The sequence below is a fragment of the Podarcis tiliguerta genome, assembly GCF_965153285.1.
Source record: "Podarcis tiliguerta genome assembly, chromosome: 13".
Lineage (NCBI taxonomy): Eukaryota > Metazoa > Chordata > Lepidosauria > Squamata > Lacertidae > Podarcis > Podarcis tiliguerta.
The window spans coordinates 51,987,179-52,012,873 of NC_139546.1; the positions used below are offsets into that span (position 1 = coordinate 51,987,179).

General features: G+C 49.9%; 2 protein-coding genes across 2 annotated transcripts in view; one reads left to right on the plus strand and one right to left on the minus strand.

Annotated features, from left to right (window-relative positions):
• Positions 1 to 12,439, minus strand: part of TFR2 (transferrin receptor 2) — a 49,653-nt gene extending 37,214 nt beyond the window's left edge. Inside the window, exon 1 of the mRNA XM_083410263.1 lies at positions 12,211 to 12,439. The gene's annotated coding sequence lies outside the window, so the exon portion shown is untranslated. The remainder of the gene's footprint in view (positions 1 to 12,210) is intronic.
• Positions 12,440 to 14,902: 2,463 nt separating this feature from the next.
• On the plus strand, positions 14,903 to 25,579 carry EPO (erythropoietin; the record flags this gene model as incomplete). The annotated part of the gene is given in 5 exon segments (XM_083410827.1): positions 14,903 to 14,954; positions 14,957 to 15,105; positions 18,092 to 18,181; positions 18,912 to 19,079; positions 23,894 to 25,579. Coding segments are annotated over 5 exon segments (588 nt in total). The 3' UTR covers positions 24,023 to 25,579.
• Between the last annotated feature and the right edge of the window lie 116 nt (positions 25,580 to 25,695).

Below are 25,695 nucleotides of genomic sequence, written 5' to 3' on the forward strand. Positions count from 1 at the left end.
AGGTTAAGGGTTATTTTATTTGCATATTGTATATTGTATTATGCATATTGTCTTATTTATATGATGTTAGCCGCTCTGAGCCTGGCTTTGGCTGGGGAGAGCGGGATACAAATAAAATTTATTATTATTATTATTATTATTATTATTATTATTATTATTATTATTAACATGTGTCCATAAGGGTAACACACGTGGTAACTCTGGCCCAAGTTCCCAAACCATACACTCGTGTGTATGAATTCACGTGAGTGCTGGGCACGCTTGTGGGATCAGGCACATACTTGTGACAGAGGGGTGAGCACACACACCCTTACCCTCCTGCCATGCTATCGCAGAAGGGTAACATGCGTCACTGCGGCTCAGTTTCATGGGCCCCTCTGGAAACGTCCCTGGGGAGCACTTGGGTGTGAGACGTTTTGCCAAAGTCCCTGTTCCCATAACCCCTCTTCCCAACCCCAAGAACATAAGGAGAGGCTGCTGGATCAGACCAGTGGTCCATCTGGGCCTGTGTCCTGGTCTCACAGTGGCTGACCAGATGCCCCAGTAGGAAACCAGAGGCCACCAGATTGGGGAAATCTGATTTAGGGCATATTTATGATTTTATGTATATGTTTCATACAATTAATATGCTTTCTTGATTATAAAAAAACCAAACAAACTCAGGAGCAATTTTCAAGAAGAATAAAGGTAAACGTAAAGGGACCCCTGACCATTAGGTCCAGTCGTGGTTGACTCTGGGGTTGCGGCGCTCATCTCGCTTTACTGGCCGAGGGAGCCGGCGTCCAGCTTCCGGGTCATGTGGCCAGCAGGACTAAGCCGCTTCTGGTGAACCAGATCAGCGCACGGAAACACCATTTACCTTCCCGCCGGAGCGGTACCTGTTTATCTACTTGCACTTTGACGTGCTTTTGAACTGCTAGGTTGGCAGGAGCAGGGACCGAGCAACAGGAGCTCACCCCGACGTGGGGATTCGAACCGCTGACCTTCTGATCGGCAAGCCCTAGGCTCAGTGGTTTAACCCACAGCGCCACCCGCGTCCCTTAAGTTTGGTAATAAGTTGCAATTCAGCAACTTCTCTTTCAAGTCTATTTCTGAAATTCTTTTGTAAGAAGACAGCGACTTTGAGATCTTGTATAGAACGTCCTGGGAGACTGAAGTGTTCTCCTGCTGGTTTCTCTGTCTTGTGGTTTCTGATATGGAGGCAGTGGTGGCCACCAAGCTTTCAAGATAGGAGAAACTGCTGGAGAAGAGGCCCTTCAATAGCCAGCATGGCTCAGGCAATGATGCCTCCAGATGCTAGTTGCTGGAAACCACAGAAGGGGAGAAGGCTCTTGTTCAACGCTGGAAACAGCGCTGTCAGATTTGCTACGCAGTTGCCGGAGCGGATGCAAAACCTGGCTGGTTTCCGAGAGCGAGCAGCGTGCCAGGCAGGATCCCAGAATAGGCTGGCAAACGCGGCACGCCCCCTAGCGCTGCCCCGGCGAGGGCACTGGGGTCAGAGAAGCTGTTTGCATTTCACAAGAAGCAGGAAGAGATAAGGAACTACCAGGGCTAAGCCGTCAGACTTTGCGGCATCCAGGAGGGCGTGGCCAAAAAAGGGCACGCCCCCTCGGGCTGGTAAGCCCAACCCTCTTTTAACTCTTCACTCCCTCCCACTCCATCTCTGGGTATATATACAGCCTATTTTATCACTTGTTATATCTCCCAAGTCTGGAGAGGGAGCTGCTCAGAGCCCCAAAGTGGTTGTTGTTTAAAAGAGGTTAATTTGAACCTAGCTCAAAATTATCTCTGTTTATTTCATCGAGCCGAGTTAGGCTGGTGTATGCCAGCCTTCGAGCTCCACAGAACTCTTCATCCGGGGCAATGTTGACAAAGAGTTCTGTGAAAGTCAAAAGGCTGCAGGGTGCTCCGCTGATCTAAGCCAGCCCAGGTTGTGTTTTCTTAAGATAAGGGGAGGATTTAAGGAAGGGAATTTCAAAGACAGAACTGAAGCCAGGTCTGAAACATTCTGGTCAGTGAGGAGGGAAATGGCCGCTGGACTGAATGCCTGGCTTTCATAGGATTGTAGAGTTTGAAGGGACCACTAAGGGTCATCTAGTCCAACCCCCTGCAGTGCAGAGATCACAGCTAAATCATAGCTTTGAGACATTTAATTCTGTCTTCCCCAACCAGGTGCCCTCCATATGTTTTAGACTACAACTCCTACAAGCTCCAAGCCAGCATAGCAGTATTATTCCACAACTGGGGGCAACTGCTGAGAAGGCCCTGTTTTCGTACCGCCACTGCCTGTTAGATTTTATTTATTTTACGTAGGCCATCTTTTAGCGCGAGGCCCTCCTAGGGCAGCTCAGATCTAAGGAGTAATTTCAACAGAATGCAGTCAATATGGTCATCACTGCATTTCAAAAGTTGGCACTATAACTCAGATAGGATTACAGTGGTACCTCTGGTTACGTACTGAATTCGTTCTGGAGCTCTGTTCTTAACCTACAACTGTTCTTAACCTGAAGACCACTTTAGCTAATGGGGCCTCCCGCTGCTGCCGCGCCGCCACTGTGCGATTTCTGTTCTCATCCTGAAGCAAAGTTCTTAACCCGAGGTAATATTTCCGGGTTGGTGGAGTCTGTAACCTGAAGCGTATGTAACCCGAAGTACCACCGTAGTTTAGAGACCAAAAATACCTAGATGTTTGTAGGTGCACAATGGTTAGTCAGTTCCGATTCCTTCATTGCAGAAAGTTGGGACTGGATGGCCCTTAGAGTCCTCTAGAATTCTGTTATTCTGCTGGTAAGAGAAAGGAACTCTGTGCATGCTTAGAAACCCTTGGCTGTTGCTGCAGCTAGCCCAGAGAGGTCCTCTGAGCACCAGCAAGGCCTGCTTTAGCTGGAGGCAGGGACTTCCCACCAGGCCTGGCCGCTCCAGAATTCTGTGTGCAATTTCCCAGATCCATCTCCTTGCAACACCCCTGCCGGGATCTGTGTGTTATCCCTGACACATGATAACCCACCTTCCCATTTCCCTAGATTTCCAGGAGGTTTTCTCAGAAGTCACGTGACTGACAATGTCTCAGGGCTTGCTGGCCGTAAGCCGCATTTCTGGGTCCTGAATGCGGAGCAGGACGTACAGGCTGGAATTCCTGCTGTGCAATTTATTTTACACCCTGGGCTGCGCCCCCAGCACTGTGAGAGCCACAGTGTGTTGCAGTGGTTAGAGTATCGGTCAGGAAGCTCCCTGGATGGCCCTAGGCCAGTCGCTGCCCCTCTCAGCCTACCTCACAGGGCTGTTGTGGGAATTAAATGCGCCAGTCCTCTTCTGAAGCCATCCAAGTTGGTTGCCATCACAGACTCCTGTGGGAGGGAGTTCCATAGTTTCGCTCTGCGCTGCACGAATACGGACTTCCTTTTCATTGGCCTGAATCTTCTACACACACAGGGAGAATATTGAAGTTAAACGAAGCTACACCACCCCCCCGGAGGTCGTCAGCTCCTACGTGAACATTTTGCAATCCTCAGCTCCCTGAGAATGCATATGCAATGCGTTGTGTTCAACAGTTCTTCTCATAATCATTAAGAACAAGATGGTGTATAGTGCATGGGAAGGCAAACTAAGGCCCGGGGGCCGGATCCGGCCCAATCGCCTTCTCAATCCGGCCCGTGGACGGTCCAGGAATCAGCGTGTTTTTACATGAGTAGAATGTGTGCTTTTATTCAAAATGCATCTCTGGGTTATTTGTCGGGCATAGGAATTTGTTCACCTCCCCCCAAAAAATATAGTCCGGCCCCCCCACAAGGTCTGAGGGACGGTGGACCGGCCCCCTGCTGAAGAAGTTTGCTGACCCCTGATATAGTGCTTTAGCGTATACTGTGCTTACAGTTTATTTTGTTCCCACAACAACCTTGTGAGGTTGGCATTGTGACTATCCCCATGTAGCAGGTGGAAGACCTGAAGAGAGGAGTCGTGTGCCTCTCATTCAGTGTTACCCAACCCCATTCATTCAGGGAGCATGTCCAGGAGAAGCAATAAGGGTGGAATCATAGAGCTGCAAGGGACCCAAAGAGATCATCCAGCCCAACCCCCTGCAATGTAGGAATCACAGCTCAGAAAACCCTCAGTGGACACCCTCCCCCCTGCGCGCCAAAGGGAGAGATGCCTGCAATTTAGGATGGGCTGAGCATTTTTTGTAGTAATTCCATCTCTCATGGGGTGTGAGGCCTAACAGCGACCCCCCACCCCTTACCCGCATCATGGGACCATAGCAAATCTCCTTTCAAAACCCCCTTCCAAACTGAGAAAAGCAAAACTGAAAATCAAGCTGGATAAACATGAGTTTTCCTTCATCACGAGCGTCTGCTTGTTAGGGCTTTAAACCTGGGTTTCGTTTTTGTTTTTTATCTAATTGCCTTGAGACAGGAGGCAATTAATAAAACGATAACAGTAATAAAAAGCCATAAGTCGGGAGGAAGAAGGCGGGAGTTGGCAACAAACGGAGGCCAAAGACTTTGGCAGGAAGAGGCTCCCCGCTCCCCACACCTGCTGTGACCACTGGTCCCCGCTCCCATTCTCTGGAGGCTCCTCTGGGAAGGCCGATGGCCAAAGGTCAGAGGTCTCCCTTCCCGCCTGGCCTGGTTGATCTGTCACCGTCGCTGGCGCCGCCAGGCCTCATCCCCTGTTTGGAGACGCGGCCAGGATCGATGGAGCCGCCCGCCTGGGTCGGAGGATCAAGGCTTCCTCGGCGTGTGCAGGCCGGCACGTATGAGGAGCCGGGAGCCACTGGGAGCTCTGGCCGGGGTCCCAGCAGCGCCACACACAGGGTGGGGAGGGCAGCGGAGGAGCAAGTGGGGCCTGGGGGTGGCCAGGACTCCTGGGTCCCATTCAGAGCCTGGAAGAGAGGGGAGGGAGGGGCCAGGACACCTGGGTTCTCCTGGGCACCTATTGCAAGGAATAGAAACCTAATGTGGGGTGGGGGAGATCAGGGATAACTGCTCTGCAGGCAGGAATTCAACCAATGCAGCTTTTCCCCCTAGAGAGGAAGAGAGGGAGGAAGCTGTACCTCTTTGATTTCTGCCTGTTCTGCAGCTGTTTAAAAGTCTGGAGGGGGGAGCGGCAAACCAAACTTGTGCAGGATGGATGTGAGGTAGGACTCCTGGGTTCTCTGGGGAGAGAGGGGTTGCCTGCTAGCAGCCAGGACACCTGGGTCCCCTGAGGCAGGAAGTTCGTTCTGGCTTCAGAGCAGTGACAGGGCGGATCCAGAATTCCTGATTTCTTCCCCTCGTCCCTTGGCAAATGGATGTATCTGAAGAAGTGTGCATGCACACGAAAGCTCATACCTATAACAAACTTAGCTGGTCTCTAAGGTGCTACTGGAAGGATTTTTTTTATTTTATTTTGTGAGAGCTAGTGGTTTGGCCCAGCCTTGAATATGGGAGCAGAGGAGGGCTCTGAGTTCAAAAGCTCCTCTGACAGGTATGGCCAGACCTGCACTGGCTGGGCACCAGTTCTCCACCTGCAATGTTGCCCGCGAACATTCGGCCTCAGTTTGCCATCTGTGAAATGGGCCCAATCAAGACGTACTTGAAATCGTAGCGCTATTTCCTCCATGAGGGCTACGTGGAGCCTTAACAGCAGGAAGTGTGTGAGAGGGGTGGACTCTTGGCTTCTCTAGAAAACTAGTAAATGGTATAACAGAACGGGAGTGGACAGGGTAAGAGGCTCCAACTCTGGGCAATTTGAGTTCAGTCAGGAGCCTGGGAAAAACTGGGAGCCAGGACTCCTGGGTTGTCAAAGGGGGAGAGAGTGGGAAGGGAGTTAGACAGGGATATGGGGCTGGGAGCCAGGACTTCCGAGTCCCCCTTGATTCACGGCTCCGCCCCACCTCCCCTGCAACCAGCCCCCCTTCCTCGGTGGCGTGTGTGATGCGAAGCGACCCCACGGAGCGTTGGACTCGTTGCACGTACGCACACCAGGCAAGGTGGCCCAGGCACGGACCGCCGCATCTGCAGCCGTCAGAAAGTGGTCCCTGGGGGCCCCATAAATCGGCACGGCGGCATCTTGTCGCCAAGTAAATGAAAGCGGCTTTCCCACCACTTCTTAGCGGGAGGAAGCCTCATAACAATGGGGATGTGTGATCAGACAGTCTGGCTGGCTGTGGCCTGTTTCTCTCGGTGTGTGTATGAAAGAGGATTTTTTTTAACCACATGCGCCTGTGACCTGCTTTCGGAAAAGCAGAGGCTATTTACCTTAGAGTTGGAATGGGCTCACGAGGGTCATCCAATCCAACCCCCGGCAATGCAGAGATCACAGCTCAAGAATTCCTTTTCCTAGTTGTGGAGGGGAGTGTTGTTTCGCTCACCAGATAAAAGTGGTTTTGCATATAGAGAAGGCCAGGGAAGGGCTTCACAGCCTCTCCTCACAAACACACATTTGTCGCTTTCTCGCTGTGCACCACCAGTGGAACTCACTGCTTCATGATTACAAGATGGCCACTAGCAGTGGCTGGTGGCTACGATTAGGGAATGGTGGTGGTGGGGTGTTTGATTTTGTTTGCGTCTTAATAAGAAACTAAATACTTTGCGTTTTCTGAAGCAAAACCACAACTATCCTTTGAAAGCCATGCTTCTCTGAATTTTGCGATGGTGTTCGCCAACCAAACAATGTGTGCGAACATGCATATGCTGGGGAAATGTATAGAGTCCTGAAAATAACGTACAAAAATGCATTGTGGCAGGGGACATGCATCTGTTGCTCAAAACAGCACACAAGAATGTGTATTCTAGGAGAAATTGGCACCAAAATGCTGATGAATCTTCATGAGGATTTAAAAAAATTAATAAACCATCATTTGCTACCGAAACACACAGAGAACTGGATTTAGGATTGGGAAGATGAGAAACTGAAACCGACCTAATCATAGATTCCCTAGTCCTGACACCTGAAATCTGAAGGCTGAATTTCCCAGGGGAGTGCCCTGCGCGGATCCCAGAACCGTGCTGTGCAAACACAGAGCTGGGCAGAACGTCCTGTCCTCAGGATTCTCTCTCGCTACTTTCCGAAATGCAAGCCTCCCCATCAGCAATGCTGGGAGACCATGTTTGGAAGATCCACAGGCAAAATGAAGCCCTTCTGTGTCCCAGAAGGCTGGGACAGACAGAGGACTGGACCGATTCATCGGCGGTCAGGCTAGCCAGAGCTGCTAGCTACAATGGCTATGCAGAGGCGGCTTGAGAGTAGTGTGACCATTTCGGCCGCACTGGCCCCTGGGAGACTAGGTGGGCCCCCTTTGGCCTGATCCAGCAGGCTCTTCTTATGTCCTTTTGTTCCACAGTACTGGGCAAGGCAGACCAGCGGCCTGGCCCCTCTCTGCGTGCATCCCATGCTCTGCATCCCATGACTCAGCAGAGAGAGAAAGCAGCTTGCTCCTCTGCTCTGCTCAGGAATGTGAACTTGCCTCTGGAGGAAAAGAGCCGCCGGGAGCCCCAGTGGCGTAGCGTGGGGGGTGCAGGGGGGGCCGGCCGCACCGGCCGCAACATCTGGGGGGGCGCGCTCGCACTCGCAGCTCTCTGCCCCCTGCTAAAATCCACGGGTTAGGGGGCGCAAATTACTTGCCTTGCCCCGGGTGCTGACAACCCACGCTACGCCACTGGGGAGCCCATAAGGGCAGCTGGATCGCTCCGCGCTGTCTGTAACGAAAAGCAGCGGCACAGAGATCAGCCTACTCCAAGCTGGTGCCCTCCAGATGTTTTGGACTACAACTCCCATCAGCTGTGCTGCCAGAGGCCGATGGCAATTGTAGGCCCAAACATGGGGAGACTGAACCAGAGGAAGACCCTTCTCCTTTCCCTCCTATCCCCGGATGATGCCCCTTTGCCCTCCTTCTGCTTAAGAGCTCAGTCGGTAGAGCACGAGACTCTTGATCTCAGGGTTGTGCTTGCTAAAAATTGGAAAACGCAAGAACTACCAACAGTGGAAGATTGGCAGATGAAGATGATGGACTGTTCAGAGCTAGCTGACCTGACTGGAAGAATCCGCGACCAGAAAGAAGAGGAGTTTCAAGAGGACTGGAGGAAATTTAAGGACTATTTGAATAAATATTGTAATATAAAAAATTTGAAATTACTTGGAAGAAACAAATAGGCCTAGGATTAAACTAAGTTATAATTAAATAAATGGGATTTAGAAAATTAAGAAATGTGAGTAAGATGGACTATAATTGGAGATTATTTTAGTTTAATAATGATATTGGAAAGCTGTTACTTTCAACTACAAGGAAACTCAGAAGGGAGGTACTAGAGGAAGTCAACCAAGATGTTTAAAAGGTTGGATTTGTAAAGAATTAAGTTTGTTGTTATTGTTTATCTGTTTATTGTTCCTTTTTTCTTCTTTTATTCATTGCTGTATTTTTCTTTGTTTTTGTTTTTGTGTGTCATTCTGCTTTGTGGTTTTTGTTATTATTGTGGAAAATCTAATAGTTTTTTATTTAAAAAAAAAAAAATCTCAGGGTTGTGGGTTGAAGCCCCACATTGGCCAAATGGTTCCTGCCTTCCATTGGGTTGGACTAGATGAGGCTTGTGGTCCCTTCCAACTCTACAATTCTATGATTCTATGTGGGCTGGTGGCTCCGGAAAAAAGGATGCCAGGCCAGTCTTGGCAGCTTTGGGGTTTGCTCAGTGATAGCAGGGAACACAGAGCGCCTGCAGCTGAGCCGAGGGCGAGAGGCTTGGCCGACATTTCGGCTTAGATAGCACCAGGCGTCATCTAGGGGTGAGCCAAAAGCAGCTGCGGGCTGCCCATGCCAAGATGGAAGGGGGCAGAGGTGAGGCGGCTAGGAGAGGAGGCAGGATTCAGCCCCAGAAACCTATGTCCAGAGCATCGGCTCCAGTGACACAAGGACACACCTGGGATTCTTTAGCTGCAATTCCTGCGTTGCAGGAGGGGGGTGGGCTAGATGACCCCCTGGTGTCCCCTTCCAGCTCCACAATTCCATGTTCCATCAGCAGCAAGAAGCCACATCTGGGGAAGGGATGCTGTTGCACGTGCTTGGCGTGCAGAAGGTCCCAGGCTAAATCCACAGCAGCATCTAGTATAAGGTTCCTGCCTGAGACACTGCTGCCAACCAATGCAAGCAATATTGGGCTGGATGGGCCAAGGGTGTGACTCTGTCCCCCCTCTGATTGGAGGGCAGGGATTCCAAATATCGAAACGGGTTGCCTCCTAGCAAGAGAGGAAGATGCCGTACGGCGAGTCAGGCCTTTGGTCTATTGTATTGTCTACACTGACTGGCACCAGCTCTTCAAGGTTGTAGCCCGTTCTCTTGAAAGACACCATTGGAGGCTGAACCTGGACTCTTCCGCTGAGCAGCAGTCCTTGTTCACAGGGACAGGATCCTGCGCCCTTGACAGCTGCAATCAGGTGAAGCAGGACAGGACAGAAGAGACAACTCTTTAATAAGAATGTAAGAAAGTCCTGCTGGATCTGATGGGGTTTTGTGTGTCTGTGGTTGCTCTGCAGCTCTACTGCCTCTGAATATGGAGGTTCCATTGGGATGCGGGTGGCGCTGTGGGTTAAACCACTGAGCCTCTTGGGCTTGCCGATCAAAAGGTCGGCGGTTCGAATCCCCGCGACGGGGTAAGCTCCTGTTGCTCGGTCCCAGCTCCTGCCAACCTAGCAGTTCAAAAGCACGTCAAAGTGCAAGTAGATAAATAGGTACCGCTCCGGCGGGAAGGTGAACGGAGTTTCCGTGCACTGCTCTGGTTCGCCAGAAGCGGCTTAGTCCTGCTGGCCACATGACCCGGAAGCTGTACCCTGGCTCCCTCGGCCAATAAAGTGAGACCCCAGAGTCGGTCACGACTGGACCTAATGGTCAGGGGTCCCTTTACCTTTACTAATAGCCGCTGATTGACAACCCACCCCCTCCTCCACGGATTTGTCTAATCCTCTTGTAAAGCCATTCAAGTTGGCAGCCATCGCTTCCTCCAGTGGGAGTGAGTTCCACAGGTTAACAGAGCACACCGCATGACAAAGTCCTTCCTTTCCCCTGTCCTGAATCTCCCAACATTCAGCTTCACTAGATGCCCCTCCCCTGAATGGTTTTAGACGCCCTTTTCTGAACCTTTTCCAGCTCTGCAGAGGCAACCAGAACTGTACTCAGTACAGTATTTCAATCTTGAGCATGGAATGTGCCCTTATCACATAACACCCTCCTCTGAAGCTCCCGCAATAATGAACGTTCTGACAATAATACAGCATGGAAAGCTAATGCAGCCTGATTTTCAAGAGAGCGAGAGCCAATAATGGGGGCAAGCTTTACCTGTTGCATTACTGCCTGCCATGCAGGTCTTTTTTGGCGGGCGCAGGAGAACTGGTGGCAAGCCTTAAGCTGCAAGGTGGATGTGAGGGCTTTGGAGCCAGGAGAAAATACCCAGAACTCAGCTATGGGGCATTTGGGGTCTGATATTCAGAACCAAACCAGACCAAACCAAGTCCTTCTTCAGGCAGCACATAGTTAAACTGCAGAACTCACCCCCACAGGAGGCAGTGATAACTTTAAGACAGGATTAGACAAATCCATGGAGCAAGAGAGGGCTATTGATGGCTATTGGCCGCCATGATGGCTATGCTCTGCCCTCTATGGTCAGAGGCAGTCATGCTTCTAGTTACTGGAAACCACAGGAAGGGAGAGCGGCTCTTGCGGTCAAATCCTGTTTCCCATAATGGGCATCTGGCCACTATGAGGTCAGGACATGCTGGACTAGTTGCCAGCAGGCCCTTCTTGTGTTCTTATATTCTTGAGGGGGTGTTTGCCTAAAAGCCTTTTTGGGGGCTGGGGCTGTTTCTATAGAGCCAGATTTGAAGCATCGGAGTTTCAAGAGGTTAAGTGGGACAATGCGCTAACTCTGCATAAAGTGCATCTTTTATAGGAACAGAGTTGGCTCGATTGAAAGCAGTCAATTGTGTAAGCAAGGGCGCCTGGGTTGTTTGCACCCTCGTGGGCAAAGGGTTATTATGCCTAGAAGTTCAGGCCTGAAGCTTGGATTCTCTAGGAGAGGGAGCTGGCGGTCTCTTTAGCTTGGAGAAGAGAAGACTTGAGAGGTGATAAGATAGCCATTTTCACACATCCGAAGGCTTCTCACATAGAAGGATTTTTAATGCTCCAGAGGGCAGGATTCCAACCTCAAGAAAGGAGATTCCACCTAAATATCGGGAAGAACTTTCTGACGGCAAGAGGCGTTCGAGAGAGGAACGGACTCCCTTGGAAGGCCGTGGGCTCTCTCTTTCCTTGGAGGTTTCTAAACAGAGGTCATACCTGCCAGCTGTGATTCCTGCCTTGCAGGGGGTTGGGATAGATGGCCCTTGGGTGTCCCAGGCAACTCTATGATTTTAGGGGAGAGTGCAGCTGAAAGTCAGGTGCCGGGGGTGCCTTGGAGCAAGAGGAGAGCCACGGATGCTGAGATCCGGCAGAACGCCCGGGTGCATCATCGGTGGAGGAGAAGGCGTCCCCAGCCGAGGAGCGTCGCTCTGGCCAGACGTGAGTCAGGGGTGCTCCTCCTCACGCCGTTTTTTTGGCACACCAAGGCTCCCTGGATGGCGGCCTGCCAAGGCAGTGACCTTATCCACCTTGACGCCTTAACCTGTGTCTGGCCTGCGGCCAGGGGCAGACGTGTCTGGTCCTGCATGGGCCTTCCTCCTTGAAGGGAAAAAAGCCCCCTTTGGCTTCCGGCCGGCAGAGGGAAATTGTCCATCTCCCTCCTGGCCTGTCCAGTGACATTCTTGCACTCGGGGAAGGAAGGGAGCGTGGTGGAGGTCGGGGTGGGGGGGAGAGACAGAGCGGGAGAAAAGCCACATTGGGCAGAGAGCAGAGGGATCAGGCGGATGAAACATTAACTGCGCCTCGTGCGTCCGGTGGCACAGCTTTCGCGAGATCTGGGGTCTGCAGAGGAAGGGGAAAGGGGGTCGCTTTCCCCCACTCCTCCGAGCAAACATCAGTGGGGAATTTGTGTGTGTGTGTGTGCAAAAATGCAAGCCGGTGTCCGGCGCTGCTAGGAGAAGATCCTCCAAAAAGAGAAGAAATCAGGTTCTTCAGGTGGCAATTGGGATCCAGAGAGAGAAAGAGAGCAGGGCACTGGAGCAGCCGACTATGTTCTTGAGAAGTTAGGCTTCCCGGTCAAAAGGTGAAGAGGGCGCCACCGTTTCGGACAAGGTCCTTTGCAAACTCACCTTGGCGTGTGCGGCTTGTGACCTCTTCGCCGAGCCAAACCAGCTGGACTTTTGCGTGATCTGGAGAGAGAAAGGAGGGAAATATCAGCTGCTGGACGTCCCTCGCGTGGAGCCGCCGCGGTCGACCTGCTCAGCCGCCGCCCCCACCACGGAATGACGGTCCATGGCTAGCCATGGGGCAGAAGGGGTCCGCTAGTCTCTAGGACCATGAAGTTTTGGCTATGGGGATACCTGGTGAGTAGCGTCCGTCCGCTCCGGCGGTTGCCAAGGGGGAGGTCAGGGGGACGGTGCCAGCTGCGGCAATCGATTGAGTTGGGCCCCTGCCAAAGGGAATTGGCTGAGCACAGCAAGGTGGCTAGAGGAAGCTGCTGGAGGCCAGGCCATTTGCCTCTCACAGCCCAGCCCTGACTGGCAGCAGCGACAGCAGCAGTAGCTGCCCTCCCTCTGGAGTAGTCTCAGGTAGAGAGAGGGGCTCCTTTCCTACATGACCTGCTCCTTGATGCTGGGGGGCCTGGGAGGACTGAAGCAGGGACCTTCTGCACACCAAGCTTGCTGCTGGGTGACTTTACACCCACCCTCCCCCTTGACTCTCTCAAAGTTTGGGAAACGGAGGTTGTAAAATTAGTCAAGGCAGGGGTCCGCTGAGGTTATGAAATCCTCCTCCGGCAGGCTGTTAGATAATAGGCAGGAGGTGGCAGCAGGCAGGTGCCTTGCGGGGGTGGTGGAGTGGGGGCTCTGGAAACCCAAATGCCCTAGGCTAGGTAGCCCTGGGCCTCCTTATTGTCAAGAAGGGCAATTTGGAAGCCACTCAGCTGTGTTCTTATGGGGGCATAGGCGACTTGATGCCTGATAAGGAGGGGATGCTGGGATTGCAGCCCTAAGGTTTCGTTCTGTTTGATCGGTTGCAAATGGAGTCTCTAGGATTTGTGCGGTAGCCTTGAGAGACACCTGGATCCTCTGGAAGAGAGGAGCCCCAGGTGAAGGGGACTTCTCAGCAGTGACGAAACCAGAGCATTTTCTCAGGCCAAAGGTCACCCCTCCCAGGCAGGCCAGTCTTTGCATCCCCTTTTGGCACTGGGGGCAGGTGAGGCTTGTCAAACGCCAATGAATCAGTTTGCGGCAGAGAACTGAGAGTTTTGAACCGAGGGTCCACCCACGCAGTGCACTCTGAGCTGTTTGGCCGCACCAGGTAGAAGATCAGGGCTCTGCGGGTTTCCTTCTGAACAGCCACATTTCTGGGGACTCGGAGGTCTCTGGGAATTTCTCTCTGTTTCGTGTGTCAGGAGAATGTTGGGGGAATCTCATGCATATTCCCAGGCTGGACTGTGGTATGTGTGTTTGTGTGTGTGGAAGAGAGAGAAACTCTCTGAGTTGAAGCACGGAGAAGGGGAAGGTGCTGATAAGGGCTCTGTCGACACCACAAGCTGATAAAAGGGAGCTTGAAGTGGGATCTGCAGTGCCGAATTTGGAGCTTGGAATTGCAACATTGCAAACATCACTAAGCAACTCGCCTAAAATGCAAAATGCTGATGGAAAGAAACCGTGCGCTCACACCCAGCCTGGATCGATGGTCTTGGAAACTATACTGTGGACACGAGGAGGCAGCTGGGGAGGAATGAGAGTGGAGGGGGCATTTCATATTCCTGCCTGCCCGGCAGTTATTGAAGGACAGGAGCCCTGACAGAAGGGGGTGGGGAAGATGGGGACCCAAAGAATGTCTCTTCCCTCCCTGAGATTTACAGCTGGATTTGGAGCTGTCTAAACCTCTAAAAGCCATACCTGAAATTTCCTGCATTCCACCCTGCTTGTAGGATTCCGGAGGCAGGCAAGATTAAATGTCTGGCGCTTGTGATTTCTGCAGTGCAGAGGGCTGGGCTTGATGACCCCCTGGGGTCTCTTCCAACTCTGCAATTCTACGATTCTGTGTAAGGAAGGTTGTGACAAGTCACTTTGGGTTGCATTAGCCAAAAAAAGGCCACCAATAAAATGATAATAATAATAATAGTGGATTATATTCATATCTTTTGGAACTGATCTCAAATGCAAATATTTTGGAAATCCGTCCAGGATAACATTTCTGATAAGTTAGGATATCATATACTCTTAAAACCTGAAATATTTCTGCTTGCTTATCTGAAGGATGTGATCAGTCGGATGGGCAGCATATAAATCATAAATTATTATCCCAGAAAAGTGATCGAGAATTAAGTGTTCAATCTGATAACTGCTGCTAACTTTATGGGGAGAAGATACATCCCCTACTGTACATGAACGGATTGGAAGAAAAAAAAGATTAAGTGAATTTATTATACATATAAATCAGCCTAATGGGTTTCTAGGAAAATGGGTATTTTGGAAATAGTTTTGTATTTGTTTACTTCGTTGAATTTTAATATTTGATATGGTGATGGGTGAGTGGATGGGCTGGTGGACAGACAAAACCACCGCTAGACTGCAGTTGTACCTTGGATCGTGAATGCTCTGGAACTCGTACGTTTTGGTTCCCGAACGCCGCAATTTGAGAACGTTCTTTTGGAACTCGAACGTCCAACAGGGCTTCTGATTGGCGACAGGAGCTTCCTGCAGCCAATCGGAAACTGCGATTTAGTTTTCGAACATTTTGGAAGCCGAAGGGACTTCTGGAACGGATTCCATTCATCTTCCAAGGTACGACTCTGGTTGTGATGGGCAGATGGATGATGTGCGCATGACGATGCAAAGCAGCTCTGCAAAAGATCTAAGGGGGACCTCACCTTTTATTCCGCAGGGCTGACTCCACTCCTGTTAATGTTGGGATTCCTGGCCCCAGTGCTCCTTACGACCCCCGAGCCCATGTGTGACCAGCGTGTAATGAACAAGTACATCCAAGATGTCAGCAAGGCTGAGAGTGAAATCGTACGTCCTCTTTTCTTGCTCTGTTCCCTTCCCATTCTTTATCTCCTTCCTGAACACACACACAGGGCATAAGGTTTAGTCATTCGTTTATTCAAATGCATTTATACCCCACCTTCTTCTCGAAGCAGCTCAAGGTGGCGCGTTCATGGTTTCCTCCACAACAACAACAACAACCCTGTGAGGTAGGTGAGGCTGAGAGAAGGCAACAACTGCTCCCCCCAGGTCAAACCCGGGGAGTTTCAGGGCCGCTGAGTGGGCATTTGAACCCTGACCTCTCCCAGGTCCTAGCCCGACACTCTAAGCACTAGTTAAAACTATGGCATTAGGTCTGACAAGCTGCAGAGGTGGACACCGGTCTGGATGGCTTTAAAAGGGGTTTTGGAAAATAAATGAGAAGACCCGCTGAAATGAACAGGCCCTAGTCATCATGTCCACTTCTGACATCTTGTCTACTCTGCTTGGGTCATCTGTTTGGCCACTGTGAGAACAGGACGCTGGACCAGACAGGACCCCATTGGCCTGGCCCAGCAGGGATCTTATAGCATCAGAAAAAGCTTTATGCCAAAAAAAAGGGGGGGGGGTGTTTATTTCAACAAGCATACAGTGCTCTGAAGCATTTTGCTGGTTTTTATCTGGGTGGCACTGGTAATCATTTTATATTGTTTTGTGTACATTGCTCAGAGGGCTGTTGTTGTTTTCTAAAGGAAGCAGTTTACAAATATTTTCTTAATCAACAAATATATGACAAAATATACGCTAAATGGTGCATCTGTGCACTGTTTGACAGTGGAACGGACTCCTTTGGAATGCAGTCGACTCTCCTTCCTTGGAGTTTTTAAAGCAGAAATTGGATGGCCACCTGTCATGGACGCTTTAGTTGAGTTTCCTGAAATGCAGGGGGCTGCAATGGCGTAGCATGGGGGTGCAGGGGGGGCCGGCCGAACCGGGCGCAACATCTGGGGGGGGGCGCGCTCGCACTCGCAGCTCTCTGCCCCTACCTGGCTCACTCACTCTCTCTCACTGCAGTGCTGGCTGTGCAAATCCGATCCGAGCCGCCGGGTCGCCGCCCACTGTGGAGGGGAGGGTGCCAGGCGTGCGGTGCGGTGCGGAGAGAGAGCGAGGGACTATCTGGGGGAGGGACAGTGCAGCGGGGGGGGGCGCAAATTACTTGCCTTGCCCCGGGTGCTGACAACCCACGCAACGCCACTGGGGGGCTGGACTGGATGACCTTCAGGGTCCCTCTCAACTCTACAATTCTATGGATCTATGATTCTATATCTACCGGGCCAAGCTCAAGGTTTTGCTTTTGGTATGCAAAACCCTTACAACAACCTGGGACCAATTTACCTGTGAGATCACCTTACTCCAATGTGCCTCCTTGACTGCTTAGATCTGCAGAACTGGCACTGCTATAGGTGCCACATAATAAAAGGTTGCCATGCGGCTGGAATTTCCCGGACATAGCTGGAATACTGCAGTTGGAAGCAGTGTCCAGGTGGAAATTGCTAAAAATGTCCAGGAAGCTCCGGATGTACGGTGACCCATGTTGGCAGTGTCGTTTTTGACAATTTTGACAAATATGGCAAATAATACCCATTTTGCATTTGTAAGAACTGGGTATTTTACACGCTGGAACTCCCTGCCTATTGATACCTCATCCGGCAGGCATCTTGCTAAAAGCATTTTTGTTTAGACAAACCTACCCAGATTTTTTTAGTAAGCCAGTGCAGATTTTAATCAATTTTTACTGTTATTTTAACTTTTCGAAAGTCTTAAATGATCGTTGTTAATTCTTCTTATTGATAATTTTATTGCTTTATCCTTTTTGTATACCACTTTGAGGTGGGTTTTTTGTGCGTTACAATCAAACGGTGTATGAAAGACCTACAACACCGGTCTTGAAAGACCTACATTGGCTCCCAGTACGTTTCTGAGCACAATTCAAAGTGTTGGTGCTGACCTTGAAAGCCCTAAACGGCCTCGGTCCAGTAGACCTGAAGGAGCGTCTCCGCCCCCATCGTTCTACCCGGACACTGAGGTCCAGCACTGCGAGAAGCCAAGTTAGGGGGAACCAGGCAGAGGGCCTTCTCAGTGGTGGCTCCCTCCCTGTGGAACGCCCTCCCACCAGATGTCAAAGAGAACAACAACTACCAGACTTTTAGAAGACATCTGAAGGCAGCCCTGTTTAGGGAAGCTTTTAATGTTTGATGTATCACAGTATTTTAATATTCTTTTGGAAGCCGCCCAGAGTGGCTGGGGAAACCCAGCCAGATGGGCGGGGTATAAATAATAAATGATGATGATGATGATGAAGTAAATAAATATCCTATTGGCCTATAACTTCCCTGCAGGGAGGACCCCTCTGGATACCAGTTACTGGGGAGCAAGTCCCAAAGTGCCAGGCAGCTTGTGGGCTTCTTGTTGGCAATTGTTTGAGCTGGGCCAATGTGGGAACAGGGGACACGGGTGGCGCTGTGGGTAAAACCTCAGCGCCTAGGACTTGCCGATTGCATGGTCGGCGGTTCGAATCCCCGCAGCGGGGTGCGCTCCCGTCGTGCGGTCCCAGCGCCTGCCAACCTAGCAGTTCGAAAGCACCTCCAGGTGCAAGTAGATAAATAGGGACCGCTTACCAGCGGGAAGGTAAACGGCGTTCCGTGTGCTGCGCTGGATCGCCAGATGCAGCTTCGTCACGCTGGCCACGTGACCCGGAAGTGTCTGCGGACAGCGCTGGCCCCCGGCCTCTTGAGTGAGATGGGCGCACAACCCTAGAGTCTGGCAAGATTGGCCCGTACGGGCAGGGGTACCTTTACCTTTTAATGTGGGAACAGGATGCAGGATGAGGCAGACCTTTGGCCTGATCCAGCTGCAGGGCTCACCTAAGGGTCTTAAAACTACAGCTCCCAGAATTCCTTGTGCCAACTAAGCCACATCTCGAAGCAGTTTAGATCTGTAGCATAGATGTGAATGGACTCTGATTTCTTTACAGGTAGAACTTTGTAGAACTTCCTGCAACCTGCCTGAACCTGTCATGGTGCTGGACACCGGAGTCAACATACGTAGCTGGAGAAAAATGAATGTAAGTTTGATCTGGGGTAGGGAAGGGGGTTGCTGAGAGCAGGGTGGGGGGCTGATGCAATTCACTGCGGGGCCTGCTCAGCACCAGGGCTGGGGGAGAAATTAAATTCTGCCTGCATTTTAATGAGAAATAAACCAATATGAGAACTGAAACAAAGACATTCTCCTAAAAAATCACACTTCTCCGAATTTTGTAATGCAATTCTCCAACCAATGAGTGCAAAAATAAAAAACTCATCTGTTAGAGGAAAGCAGGCATAAGAATGCACATACTGGTGAAAACCTCTCACAAAAATGTGTTATTACTATACTCATTTATTTGTTACCTTCCCTTTGCCCTCACTTTATTATGTTGTTGTTGTTGTTGTTGTTGTTGTTGTGAGCCGCCCAGAGTGGCTCGGGAAACCCAGCCAGATGGGTGGGGCATTAATAATAATAATAATAATAATTTGTTGTTGTTGTTTTGTTGTTCTTGTTGTTGTTACTACTACTACTAAGGTCCCTATTAGGGAAAATTCATTGCAAAAATGTGTGTATTAGGAAGAATTTTCCCCTCAAATACTGATGAACTTTTATGGGGATTTGTCTTTTAAATGAAAATTGCTGCAGAAACGTAGAGAAGATAATTTAAGGCGGGGGAAATTGAGAAACTGAGAGTAACTGGAACGGACGTATATGCCCACCCCTGTAACTTCACTAATGGACTTATTCTCCCCACCCCGCTCTGCTAGAGGACGAGGCAGGCGTCCGAGGTGTGGAGAGGCCAGACCCTCCTTTCGAGGGCTATCAGCCAAGTCCAAAGGCATCATTCAGCCATGCAGCCTTTTGTCCGCCAGCTGGAAGTGATGGAGAGCTGCCTGCGGAGCATCAGAAACATCTTGCGCGGCCACGGAGCCCAGGTGAGAGCGAAGCACCAGATTTGTGGGGAGGGAGTGCTGGTTGACGAGGAGGCCGGAGTTCCCTGCTCAAAATCACAGAATTGAAAAGGGACCCTCAGTGGCCATCTAGTCCAACCCGCTGTATTGCTGGCATCACGACAAATCACAGCCCTGCTCCTTGACTCCAGGTGGCTTTTAGGACGAGGGAAACGCCTTTGCACGTGTGCTCAGCAGCGCTTTGTTGTAACGGAGACGTCTCGGGAGCATGCACATTGGCACTTCGCACGTGCGCAGAGGAAATCTTCCACTCCTGCCGGCCAGATTGTGCAGAGAGAGAGAGAGAGAGAAACAGTTATCTCGGAGCGCATGGACGAAGCGCAGTAGAGGCGGTTTGACTCTTCTCAGTAACAAAGGAATCGCCAAAGCAGCCGTTCTGCAAATTCAGATTTGCCTGCAAAATTTGCAAAAAAAAAGGCAGAATTTGGAATAGCGTTAGACTGGAACAGCAGAGAGTTGGTCTCCTCTACAGGAGAGCAAAATCCCCAATATTTCTGCTAGCGTGGTGGTGCAAATATTGCTAACCTCCTTGCATATAGCAAACCCTGACTCTCCTGGGCCAGTTTCCTTTCCGGCAGCAACCAGAACCAGCTAGTAATTTTCCAGGCCTCCTTTCCCCACCCTTCTGCCTCCTCCTGAGGCAGCTTTTGCAAATCCCAAGGGCTCCCCTTCACACCCTGGAAATATGGCCCAACTTAAGCCTCTCGGATCGCCCTCACCAGGGCGGCTGCAGAAGGCAGATTCCCTCACGGAGTGGGAATGCACAGCAAATGACTTGATCACTTATTACCTTGTAAAAGGGAAGAGTGTTTCGTTTTGGGGGGGAAAGGCTAGCTTTAATGGCAGGGCAGGGCACCGAGAGTTGTGAGGAGAAACCCCTATTCCCCTCACGGAGTGCACTTTGAGACCACCCTGAACAGTCATGGCGTCCCCCAGAGGATTCTGGGAGCTGTGGCTTGTTGTTGTTTTTTTAAAAAAAATTATATTTATTAAAAGTTTAATAATTACAGGAAAAAAGAGAAAAAGAAAGACAGCAAAAAACATTAAAAAATTTAACAATCAATACATCAAAAATAAAAAACAGAGAAAAACAGTGCATTAAACCAACAAAAAGAACAAAAACATTTAAAAACACATCCAATGTTTCCATATCCTTACTTTTCATTTACTTGTTTCATTGACCTCCTCACACCTCCCTTTTTTGTATTCTAGTTCATAGCTATTTCAGCAAATCCTTTCCATCTTTCTCAAATTTTTTGTTCTAAAATTAATCACTTAGCTCCTTATAATGTTTCTGCTAAAACCATATAACTTCATCTGGGAGCTGTGGCTTGTTATGGGTGCTGAGATTTCTGAGGAGACCCCTTTATTCTCCTCACAGAGAGGACTATGGTGCCCCTTTGCACAATCATGGCTTCCCACAAAGGATTCTGGGAGCTGTAGCTTGTCCAGAGTTCTGAGATTTCTGAGGAGAGACCCCTATTCCCCTCACAGATAGCACTATGATACCACCTTGGAACAATCATGGCTTCCCCCAAAGGATTCTGGGAGCTGTGGCTTGTTCAGAGTGCTGAGATTTCTGAGGAGACCCTTTTACAGCACTATATAGTGCTGTTTTTCTAGAAAAAAAGAGACGCCAAAAAGAGACTCGCCAGGAACACCTCCCTTGTTCTCTCAGGGATTGGCAATGGCGCCTACATGAGAGGTGCCAGAACTGATTTCCGGCGAGTTCCGTGTGAAAAAGAAGCCCTGGATATATCTATGCAGTCATGGCTTCCCTCAAAGGATTCTGGGAGCTGTGGCTTGTTCACAGTGCTGAGATTTCTGAGACCACTATTCCCCTCACAGAGAGCACTATGGTGCCCCTTTGAACAGTCATGGCATCCCCCAAAGGATTCTGGGAGCTGTACTTTGTTAAAGATGCTAAAAGTTGTGAGGAGAGCCACTATTCCCCTCACAAAAGCATACTACAGTATACCACTTTAAACAGTCATGGCTTCCCCAAAGGATTCTGGGAGCTGTGGCTTGTTCAGAGCATAGCTGTCAACTTTTCCCTTTTCTTGCAATGAATCCTATTCGGAATAAGGGAATTTCCCTTAAAAAAAGCGGAATGTTGACAGCTATGGTTCAGAGTGCTGAGATTTCTGAGGAGACCCCTATTCCCCTCACAAGAGAGCACTATGGTGCCCCTTTGAACAGTCATGGCTTCCCCAAAGGAAGAGACCCCTAATCCCATCACAGAGCTCACTGTGATACCACTTTCAATGGTCATGGCGTCCCACAAAGGATTCTGGGAGCTGTACTTTGTTAAAGATGCTGAAAATTGTGAGGAGACCAGCTATTCCCCTCACAGAGCACACTATGCCACTTTATAAACAGTCATGGCTTTCCCCAAAGGATTCTGGGAGCTGAAGTTTGTGAGGGGAGCCGAGAGTTGTGAGGAGACCCCCTTCTTCCCCTCACAGACCACATTATAATACTAGTTTGAACAGTCATGGCTTCCCCCAAAGGATTCTGGGAGCTGTGGCTTGTTCAGAGTGCAGAGATTCCTGAGAAGAGACCCCTTTATTCCCCTCACAGAGAGCACTATGGTGCCCCTTTGAACAACCATGGCTTCCCCCAAAGGATTCTGGGAGCTGAAGTTTGTGAACGGAGCCGAGAGTTGTGAGGAGACCACCTTCTTCCCCTCACAGACCACATTATAATACTAGTTTGAACAGTCATGGCTTCCCCCAAAGGATTCTGGGAGCTGTGGCTTGTTCAGAGTGCAGAGATTCCTGAGAAGAGACCCCTTTATTCCCCTCACAGAGAGCACTATGGTGCCCCTTTGAACAACCATGGCTTCCCCCAAAGGATTCTGGGAGCTGAAGTTTGTGAACGGAGCCGAGAGTTGTGAGGAGACCCCCTTCTTCCCCTCACAGACCACATTATAATACTAGTTTGAACAGTCATGGCTTCCCCCAAAGGATTCTGGGAGCTGAAGTTTGTGAACAGAGCCGAGAGTTGTGAGGAGACCCCCTTCTTCCCCTCACAGACCACATTATAATACTAGTTTGAACAGTCATGGCTTCCCCCAAAGGATTCTGGGAGCTCTGGCTTTTTCTTTCAAGGATGGCAATAGGGCCTACATGAGAGGTGCCAGAAATGATTTCCGACGAGTTCCGTGTGGGGAAAAAAGAGATTTCTGGGAGCAATGGCTTGTTCCGGGTGCTGAGGGCTGTTAGGGCTACAATTCCCAGAGTTCCCTTGCGAAGGGGGACGATTAAACCGCTCTGTGAGGGGAATGGAGGGGCCGTTTCAACTCTCAGCAGCCTAACAAACTACAACTCCCCAATCCTTTGGGGCAAGCCATGGCTGTTTAAAGCAGTATCATAGTTGAAATGTATGGTCTGAATGCGGCCTATGGCTGCCATCTGACCCTAGCTGATGCTGATGTTTCAATATTTTAATGTTGTATTTTAATTTTGTTTCTAAGTTGTATTCATTCAACTTGTTTTTATTATTGCTTGTTAGCCGCCCTGAGCCCGGCCTTGACTGGGGAGGGTGGGGTATAAATAAAAATTATTATTATTCTTATTATTATGGGAGCGGTAGTCCAGGACACCTGGGGAGGCTGACTTGGCCAGAGGCCTTTTTATGATGCTTATGGCACCCCAGCTGGCTGGGAGTTGTAGTCTAAAACACCCAGTGGGCGCCAACTCGGGAGACTGTTCCAGTGAAAGATACCCGTTAATACACTTTCCCAAAAAAAAAACCAGAAGCATTTTTGCTAGGGATAACAGGGGATGAATTAAAAAAGGAAGATTACAAACTATTCATGTACGCAACGGCCGCCGCTAAAATCTTAGTGGCTCAGAAATGGAAATCCCAACTTTAATGTCGTGGCAGACAAAAATGTTTGAATACCTAGAATTGGTGAGATTTGACTTATAAGATTCGGAACCGAAAAGAAGCAAAGTTCGAAAAGGATCGGAGCAAATTTGTTGAATATATACGGAGCAATTGTAAGAATTTAAAAACTGTAGCAGGATTAATGCAAATCTTGTGATGTGGATGGAGTGTAAATAAGAAACCGTAAGAAAAGATTTGAGATATGAAAACGGTTGAAGGGATGGAAGGAAGTCCGGGCGCAATAAGGCGCAGGGTAAATAAGAAAACATACAAATTTTTGAATGTAAGGGTACAGTGGTGCCTCGCAAGACGAAAAGAATCCGTTCCGCGAGTCTCTTCGTCTTGCGGTTTTTTTCGTCTTGCGAAGCAAGCCCATTAGCGGATTAGCACTATTAGCGGTTTAGCGGCTATTAGCGGCTATTAAAGGTTTAAGGGATTAGCGGATTAGCTGCTAAAAGGCTATTAGTGGCTATTAAAGGCTTAAGGGATTAGCGGATTAGCTTCTAAAAGGCTATTAGTGGCTTAGATCAGCTGATAAGCGGCTTAGATCAGCTGTTAAGCGGCTTAGCGAACAGCTGCTAAGCGGCTTAGGGGCTTGGGAAAAAGGAGGGGAGGGGAAAAAAACCCCAGGAATCGCAAGACATTTTCATCTTGCGAAGCAAGCCCATAGCAAATTCGTTTTGCGAAGCACCTCCAAAACGGAAAACCCTTTCGTCTAGCGGGTTTTCCGTCTTGCGAGGCATTCGTCTTGCGGGGCACCACTGTATTTATTTTATTTGTTCTTGTTACAAAAAAGCAATAAAATTTGGGAAAAAATAAAACCTGAAAGGCAGAAAAAAGAAAGAAAAGAAAGATACCCGTTAAGTAAACAGTCACCTCTCTTGCAGGAAGCCCCCCAAGATGACGTCTCGACCCGCACCCTGAGCGTCCAGACCATGAAAAAGCTGTTCAGCGTTTACTCGAGTTTCATCCGGGGGAAAGTCAGCCTGTACATTACAGAGGCCTGTGCCAGGTGACGGAGGGAGAGCGGCGCCACCAACGCATACCACTCCGCATGTTGCTGCCACCCCCAACCGCCCACTGCTGGAGGGGAAGGGTGCCCCTGCGTTGCCCGCTGAGTGACAGCTTGATTTGATTGGCAGGTGTCAACCACACGCACACACGCACACATGCATGTGCACACCCGGGTTCTGTGCGGACTGCCTTTCTGAGCCGGGGGGAAACTTTTGACTCTCTTGCCCAGGAGCCGGTGACACTCATCCCTGCACATTCACACACACACACACACTGCCCTCTGTGGCTCCTGCCCTGAAAGAGAAAACAAGAGCTGGGTTTATGGAAGGTCTGGCGCCTTGTCTGCAAACAGGTAGCAAGGCTGCTCTTTGGTTTTCAAGGGGAGCAATGGTGGTCCACCTTGGAGGAGGATGGTGCTGTCATCAGGAAAACGGAGTTTTTTCAGCCAGGAGGAGAGAAAAAGAGAGAATGAGAGGAACGGAGGAGAGGAAGGAAGTCTGCAAAGCCAAGATGGGAAGAGTTTCGAACCCAAGACACTGAGTTTTCCCAAAGGGGCCCGAGCTGAGCGGTGCAAGGCCCACGATCCCTCTGCTGTGGGGCAGAAAAATCTCGGATGAGGTGGTCTCAGCGGGGGCCTGTGGCTGCTTGACCAGCGGTGCCCCCTCTCCCAGTGACGGACAGTGTTTGGGCTGTAAGGATGTGCGTTTTTGTGGGGGCTGGTTAGGAGGGATGAGAGAAATGTTGCACGGAGAAGAGGCAGAGATGGGGAAGGAATGGAAAGGAGGTTTGGCGGGCAGCAAAATGAAAGGATTTGGTGGGGAACTGATATCACCTTCAGCAAAGGAAGATCCACGGCCACCAGGAAACCGTCAAGAGCGGCCTTATATTGAGCTAGGCCCCAAGGGTAATACTGGTGCCCTTCCAGAGCTGGTTTCTGGGGGCCGGCACATTAGAAAGTCAGAAAGCATGCAAGTTTCTTGGGGTTCCACATTTTCACAGTCCGGTCTGGGTATTTGCTGGGCTCTCTCTGCTGTGAATGTGGAAAGCGGGAGTCGAAAGTCGTTTCTTGAAAGCTGCAGCCCGTTTCTGCACTTAATTGGGAGTCAATAACGCCTTGAATTTAGTGGGGTTTACTTCTGAGTAAACGTGCGCACGTTGGGGCTGCATGGTTTCAAAGCATCATTTGAGAAGGGACCAGATGCTCCGGAAGAGGTGAGGGTGACTGGCAGGTGTCCTTCAAAGCATACCTAACTTGGGAAATAAAGAACTGCGAAAATGGCCTGGAGGGGAGCGAGATCTATCTACCCTGTACCACTGGAGGTGATAAAGACTTGATTGGCAGGTGTCAATCTTTTCAGGGCCACCTTCAGATGCTGTTTTATTTTTGCAAGTGTCTTCTGTAATCTTGACACAATAGCAGTGCATTAGTAATGGATTTATTCAGCTTTATTAGTTGTTCCGTGATGCTTCCCACATTATTGATTGGGGGGGGCTGTAGCACCACCAAAGGCTGTCCCCCCATTTGTGGTATGTAAAACGTTACGGGATTTCAGCAGGAAGGACAGGATATGAAAGGTTTGGGAACGGAACAGTGTGCCTACCCCAAAACATTTACAGGCACAAAGAATATCGAAGGCAGGGCAGAAATATATCGTATTTTTCACTCTATAAGACG